Below are 7,791 nucleotides of genomic sequence, written 5' to 3' on the forward strand. Positions count from 1 at the left end.
TAAAGAATTTGAGCAGGTTGATGGAGTTAAAGGTGGAACTAAAATCTGTGAAGAGGCTGCATGTGTAGGTGTTTGGCGATTCCAGATGTTGTAGGGCATGATGGAGTGCTATGCTGACTGCATCCTCAACAGACTGGTTGGCTAAGTAAATTGATATGGGTCTATCATTGGGGAGCTGCAGGATTTCAAATATGACAGAATGATGTGCTCAAATGCTTTCATGGCCACAGGTGTTAGGGCAGCTGGTCTTAAGTCATTGAGGTAGATGATCTTTGAGGTAATTTGTGATATTGGGCTATACAAATAAAATTAACTTGATTTGACTTGACTTTGGCATAGGAATGATGGTAGAGATTTTGAAGCGCTCTGGGTCTGTTCATTGGCTTAGAGAAGCGTTAAATATGGTGGTAAATACTGGGATCAATTGAGCTGCACAGTGGCTCAGCAAAGCAGGAATGATCCTGTCTGGCCCTGCTGTTTTCCTGATGTTCAGCTTCTTGAATGTAGCTCTCATCTCAACCTCCTGGTTGCAGAAGGGTGGCATTGGAGTGGAAGTAGGGGGGATGGCTGGTTGAATAGGTTTTTCAATCCTTGCATTAAACTTGTTTAATTTATCTGGGGGGTTAGGGTCATTATCTGGAGGGGAGCAGGGGCGTTTTTTGTAATCTGTCATGTCCTTTAGTTTTTTCCATAGTGATCTGGAGTTACTGAATAAGAGTTGTTGTTCCAATTTCTTGCATAGCTGGACTTTGTTTTCCATATTGCAGCACACAACTGCTCTGTATTGACCCCTGTCTCCATTTTTGTACACCCAGTTCTTTCCTTTGCTTAGGAGGCTTAGTTCTTTGGAGAACCAGGGTTTTTTTATTGTGATAGAATGTCACTGTATTGGTAGGGATGCACATTTCCTTGTAGAACTTGATGCATGACGTCACTATATCAGTGAGTTCATTTAACACCCAGTTCTCCGTCTCCCTGTACTAGCTGTATTTCCCCAGGGTGGCGGTCCAGTGTTGTTTACAACCAGTATATCCCAAGTAGAGACAATGACACACTATTTTTTATGTAAAAAAAAAGAAGTATCCTAAAATATCAGTATATCTCATACCTAAGAATAAAAAAAAAATCCCCAAGGATTAGGGAAGAGTAAGAGTCTTTATTGAATGCAGCAAGTAAGAACTATCACAGACAGGAAGGAACAACACTATTTGGCCACTCCCCTTGGCACCATCTGCAAAATAAACTTTATTTTCAGCTCCTCCAAAAGTAACAACCATAGCTACAGAGACTGTGGCAGTGGTCACCACTGTATATCAAAATGGTTGTGTGATGCTTTCATTAGAACTTCTTTTTAGCTTTGAAATTGTGCCAGGGCAAAAGGAGTACCCCAGGGCATTTGGTGCATGTGTTCAGTAAGTAATCCAGCCATGAGCCAACAGTTTAGATAAGTTGGTTTGTAACTTGAATTGGAAGGCCCAAACCAGTCAGGGAAATGCAGTTTTGAATGAATTAGAGCTCAGGTCTCCTTCAACAACTGATGTCAATGCCTCTCAAGTTTAAATAAAATCCAAATTTAGGCTTTACTCTCAGATGAAAACTTAAAACTTTTTAAATCTCCATATCAAACTCATGTATTGATGTCACATACTGCTAGTCCTTGTATAAAAAAGTCTAAGCTTAAATTTTAAAAGGCAAAAAAATGTTTTCAAACCAATAAATCATTGTATAAATAGCACCAGTAGTGTTTTAGTAGGGAGAGCTGTAATACAACAAAAGATCAACAATGTGATCAAAGGTCAAACTAGACATAGGCTTAATTTATGTTTCCTGTCTTTCTCAGGTTTGTCATACCTTCTCTCCATCCTGATTGGATGCTGCTACTGTTTTTCACTCACACCCATGTAACCATCACTGTGACTCTCGCCCTGCTCTTCGTTCCCAAGGTATGTCAGATTACATCTGTGTTCCTGCATAGAACAGGAACACAGGAATATTTTTCGGGTGCTCAGGAACAATTAATAATACTCAGCTGTTTCGGGGAGGTGCCAGCTAATGAACAGAACGCAACACCTCGACAAATATGACTGAATCTGATAAGGGCAGCTCCCCTATCAAATAGCTGAACTACAAAATATATGCATTTCAACTTAACTATTTTGTTGTTTGAGTGTAAGAAATGTTAACCAATTTGTGTTTTTGTGTGTGGTTTTGTGTATGTGTTTGTGTACACATGTGCTAGTTTCTCCACATATCCAAGCCAGGGAAGGAAGAGATTGCAGCAGAGGTGTATGAAGATGAGGTAGATCTACGGCGCTCTGGTTCATATCTCAACAGCAGTTTTCACTCCACCTGGAGTGACCACACTTTGGAGCCTGATGACATTAGGGTAAAAGCTCTTGCCCTACTCACGCCACACTAATTGTCACTGCGCATTCAGGAACTTTTTATCAGAAAACAGGAGCAATTTCAAGATTCAAGTCTACTTAAAATCAACTAAATTTCTCTTAATTAGAGCTATGATCAATTGTAGCATCACTTGAACTGAGTTTGAATACTTATAAAAGAATTATAACTTTCATCATAAAGAGTGAATATACTGTGCATTTTCATCATCACTCTACTCTTAGCATGAATATGAATTGTATGACCCATGTTTTTTCCATCCTTACCTTTTTCTTATCCCTACCTATGCACTCCTTGTGGTGAGACTTCTTTTTACCTTTCCATGAACTTACTATTGTCTGTGTTTTCCTCTCCTAAATTTGCCCAACCCTTTGCTCCACCCTTATGTCAATTCCCTCCCCTATTCATGTGCACCAGGATGAACTGAAAAAGCTTTATGCCCAGTTGGAGGTCCATAAGACCAAGAAGTTGACAAGTAACAACCCACATCTGTCAAAGAAGCGAAGTTCTCGACGAGCATTGGGCAGATCCATTATAAGACGTATTGCTGAGATCCCAGAATCCATGAGCCGACAGTGCAGTCGTGAGGAAAAAGAAATTTATATCCAAAGCAAAGGTGTGAATCAGTCTGAATCTTTAAAGAGGGCCCCAGATCCCATCAGTGTCAGTTACAAGGAATCAGTGAAATCCATTTCACCAGTGATGCGTAAATCCCAAAGTGAACATGACTACGTAAGAGAGAGGGACTTTTCCTTGCACGACACCATGCTGAGGGCCAACATCATGAAGAGAGCCTCTCAACGATCAGAGACCGACTCCTTGGACATCCCACCAGAGGTCTGCAAGTCAGCCAGCGCCCAAAATCTGACCATCAATAACAATCTCCTACATCCTGATCACACTAGGCTTCACAAGTCACGAAGTTTATCTTCCACAAACACCCACATAATGGAAGACAAACTCAAGGTCAGCAGAGCTAGCTCCATGCTAACAACGTCCACTCAGAGCATCAGCATCAAAGATCAGACCACGAGTGCTCTCAAGTCACAGTCTTTTGACAAGGCTGAGATCTGCCCATGGGAAGTGGAGGAAGAAAAACCAACAGACAAGAACCAGAAGCATGTCACTTACGCACCTGCTCAAGATGAAGAATGCAAAAGCCCCAACAGCTTACATTCTCCACTAGTGCATGTCTGTCCCTGGGACCATTTACCTCCCCCTGAGAAAAAAAATTCTGTAGAAAAGGGATTTGAGGGAGAATGTGAATCTCCTAAGCCCCAAGCTCCAGTGTCTGCGAGTGCACCAGGATCTCCAAGACCAAAGGTTGAAAAGGACCAGCGTGTCTTCTCATTCCGCACTTCCACGCAAAAGTGGCTCTCTGTGAAAGCGCTCATGGGATCCCTTGATGCAGGAGTTAAGGATAAACCCAACAAGGAAGCAGCTGCAAAGAGAGAGGATTCTCTTTCCCAAAAAAGTCACGATAGTTGGGGAACTGCCTCGACATCCTCCAAGTCAGCAACAGCAAGTAGAAATCCAAGTTTTGAAAAGAGGACACTGCAGAAAAGAAGCTTAACTACAACAGAGGGCAAACCATGCCTTGTAAAGCAGAATGCAATTAGACTGTCCTCTGGGGATTCTTCAGACAGAAGCCCACGGAGGCTGGTGATCATGAAGTCTGCTGTCTACCCATGGGATGCAGAGGATATGCAAAAAGATACAATGTTTGAGAACTTAATTGTGTCAAGGCAAAACAGCACAAGGAGCAATGCAAGTTCTTGGGAAACTGGAGGCACCCACTCTAGAACGCCATCCACGCATACAAGGGTCAGCAGTCGAATTACACCTACCCATAACGTGTCTCATGCCGATGTATACCCATGGGATGGACCCACCTCTTCCCGGCAGGGACAAGGGCCACAGAGGGAACAGAGTATTAAAGCTAACATCTGCCCTTGGGAGGTTCAGGAAACACAGTCATTCGAACTTTCCAGTGTGTGCCCCTGGGAAACCCAGGGCCAGGAGGCTGTGAGAAGACAAGACAGCAGTCATGCTGAGCTGTGTCCTTGGGAGTCACAAGTTATTCCCACTACTTCAAATATCTTGGTGTCTAAGCAGTTCCTCCAGAGGCAGAAGATCTCTAACCTAACAACAGAAATATGTCCCTGGGAATCGGTAGAAGCCCCACACCCTTCAATGAAACAAGGTGATGTAAATGCTGAGGTTTGTCCATGGGATGCACAGGAAAAGGCTGACATTATATATGAAAATGCAAAGCCTTTAGAGACCAAGGGATCACTGAAGGTAGTTGCAAGACAAGAAACTATAAGACCTAGTGTTTGTTCTGGTTCACTGGATGATACGTCAATTGATGGGAATAAACAAGAGCATAGAGGAAGCATTAAAGTAGCTGCAATATCAGCTGCTGTACATTTGGCCAAAAATCTGACCAAGACAGTAGAAACTTGTCCATGGGAATTCCCTGATACTCCTAATGTCAAGGCAGATGTTTGTCCTTGGGAAGTGGAGAACATGGTGCAACTTGTGACCAAAAACACTACAGAATCATCTTCACATGGGGCCATGTGGGAATCTCAACATCAAAACAAATCAAAAGATTCTGGAAAAGATGCCTGTACTTGGGAAAACACGTCAGCAAAAAGAGAGGGACAAGACAATAATATATGTCCTTGGGAGACTGCACAGCCTGAAAATACAGCAACTACTGAAATTCATGGGTCAATGAGAATGGAAAAGACAGAAGAACAAACCAGTGTTCAAATAGATATTTGTCCTTGGGAGACAGACTACTTAGACATTGTCAAAAAGCAAGAAAGCACCAAGGCTGATGTGTGTCCATGGGAGACTGAGGAGCCAGAAACAAGCAAGATGCAGGTCTCCAAAAATTCAGGGACACTTATCAGGCAAGACACAGCTAAAGCAGAGGTTTGCCCATGGGAGACAGAGGAACCAGGGACAGTGAAGGCTGAGATCGCCAAAACTCCAGAAAAGCTACAAAGACAGGAGAGTTTGGAAGTTGTCTGTCCATGGGAAACAACTGAACCAGCAACTATCAAAAAGCAAGACAGTTACAGGGCGGATGCCTGTCCTTGGGAAACTGAGGATCCACAGATTTCAACTCAAAGCAAGGTTGAAAATAATAGTGCAGACACAGTCTCAGAGATGCAGGGACGGGTGTATACTGAAGTGATATCTGGAGACAGTAGCACACAGGAAACAGAGGAGCTCAAGCCAAACTTGGCCCTGGGTCGACGTGATGCTTTGTGTCCCTGGGAGATGGAAAGACTCAGATCTGGTTCATTCTCAGACCTCGACAATGCCTCAGACGTCTTCACTTGGGAGCCTGAAAATATTCCAGAAGAAGATGAAGAAGAGGCTGATGCTGAATGTGCTGCTGAGGCGTTTGTGTTCCCCCCTGACTTGTAAAATATAGCTAGCCTCTGAGGTACAACCAATCATCAGGTTCTCCGTCACACTTACTTGGTCAATAAGAATGTGTAGACCGGTAGAGAGAGTAAAATCTGGTGGTGCCATACCGATGTCAAGGGTAAAGTTTTCTTGTCACCCCCACCCACTCACCACCACGAGGAGGTGAAAGCGCAGGGTAGGCTGTAGAAGAGTGCTCTTTGAGCTGGCAGTTATTCAGGGTTTATTTCTTAAACACATCCCTGCAGGGAAAACATGTTCAAAGAAATTGATCTTGGGACTTTTAGAGGACAACTGTCAAACATGGGTTTCCTCTTTGAACCCAATGGCTGGAACATAAGGAACTGGACACAAGCCAAATTTAAGATAAAGTCCTTTAGACAAAAACTCCTATCGCAATCTTATAGAAAACTCCACAGAGACACTCCACTGACATTGCCAAGCCAGCTGAGGTGGATCCACTTCATAGTTCTGGTACACAGAAGTTTCCCAAATACACTTCCTTTTCTTCCCAATTCCACCCCAATAGAGATCTTAAAATTTTTATTTTTTTTTTAAATCCGTGTCATTGTGTTTTTAGGTGACAATGCACATCTGATTTTCATGTTGGATCCATTATAGTGGATGACTATAATTCACAGTGGGTTAGAAAAAGTGAGAGTTGTAAAGATAGCTACAATAATGGATACATAGGGAAATAACACACATGTGGAATGAAAAACGTAACCAGCACTGATGACTTGACTATATCATACAACTATGACACAATGTGGTAGAGGCTTGGAAATTATTTCAGGGTACAACTGGAACAAACAATTTTTAAGTTGAGCGTGGCTATTTTTGGTTAGATAAATGACCAAAAAAAAAATTCAGGTAAATTGAAATAGTGTTAACCAAGACTAAAATAAATGTTGAGTTAAATATCAACAGAGCACTGATTAAGGACTGATATATCCATTTCAGTTTTCCATTGGAAAAACATTATCGGCAGCCTAACTACGTGACTAAATTTTTATAAATTATTTACGATATCCCCTTATTGATTTGGTCTTGACTTACAAAATAATGCTTAAAGCTTAGTTTATCACTATGAAAACTGACAAGTGATGCCAATATAACACAGGTAGCCAATAATTCACCTTTTACTTATTCTCTATTCGTAAACAAATGAAAATCCACTCCCACGAGGCCGCTCTGATGGCGGAGCGGAATAAACCGCTCTGGCAACCCGCTCGTAATGTGGCTGGGAGGTTCGTATCCCAGACTCGCCGTAACCGGTCACGGCCAGAGCGTCCACGGGGTAAGGCATTAATTAAGCCACCCTTACCCGATGGATAAGTGGGTGTAGATCGGAGTAGTGTTCGGGGACTCGTCGTTCTCCAGCGACCCCTCTGGCCCATCCGGGCGCCTGCAGCATTCTCCCTACGTCTCCTTCGCAGCCTGAAGGTAAAAGGCTTCAGCGTGTAAAACAGCGTGAGCAGCCGACACGAGTTTGAAGAAAGCTGGTGTCACGACTATCTCCTTCCTGTGGAAACGTGAGCCAGGGGAGTTATTCGACAAGAGTTCCGGCCATATGCCATTGGGTTAATCGGGTGGGATAAGGGGAAAAACTAGAAATAAAATTATTTTAAAAAAAATCCATTCCTATGGTCGAGAAAAAAAATCAGGTTTCTAAACGCTTTTTATACGGTATCCATCTTTTTGGTATTCTATCTTTTCTGCAATGGCACGATTAGATTGACAAACACAATACTCAGCCAAGGGACATATGAAATGTATGCAAAGTACACTAAAGAGTTGCTCTTTGGCCCGCCAACCCTCAAGAGTTTGTGCAGTGATCTCATTGTTATGCAGCACCTCATGTTATTTGTCAGTAGACTAATCTGGCTTTGTGAGTTTTTTTGCATGTTGTTTTTCCCTCCCCTCAAACAGATGTGCTGTGTT

General features: G+C 42.7%; 1 protein-coding gene across 1 annotated transcript in view; it reads left to right on the forward strand.

Moving 5' to 3' along the window:
* Positions 1–5,847, forward strand: part of gpr179 (G protein-coupled receptor 179) — a 49,407-nt gene extending 43,560 nt beyond the window's left edge. The window contains exons 9-11 of the mRNA XM_056279800.1: positions 1,841–1,943; positions 2,240–2,386; positions 2,821–5,847. Coding sequence (XP_056135775.1) covers positions 1,841–1,943; positions 2,240–2,386; positions 2,821–5,847 — 3,277 coding nt within the window. The remainder of the gene's footprint in view (positions 1–1,840; positions 1,944–2,239; positions 2,387–2,820) is intronic.
* Positions 5,848–7,791: the final 1,944 nt, after the last annotated feature.

Source organism: Lampris incognitus, chromosome 5, assembly GCF_029633865.1.
Source record: "Lampris incognitus isolate fLamInc1 chromosome 5, fLamInc1.hap2, whole genome shotgun sequence".
Classification (NCBI taxonomy): domain Eukaryota; kingdom Metazoa; phylum Chordata; class Actinopteri; order Lampriformes; family Lampridae; genus Lampris; species Lampris incognitus.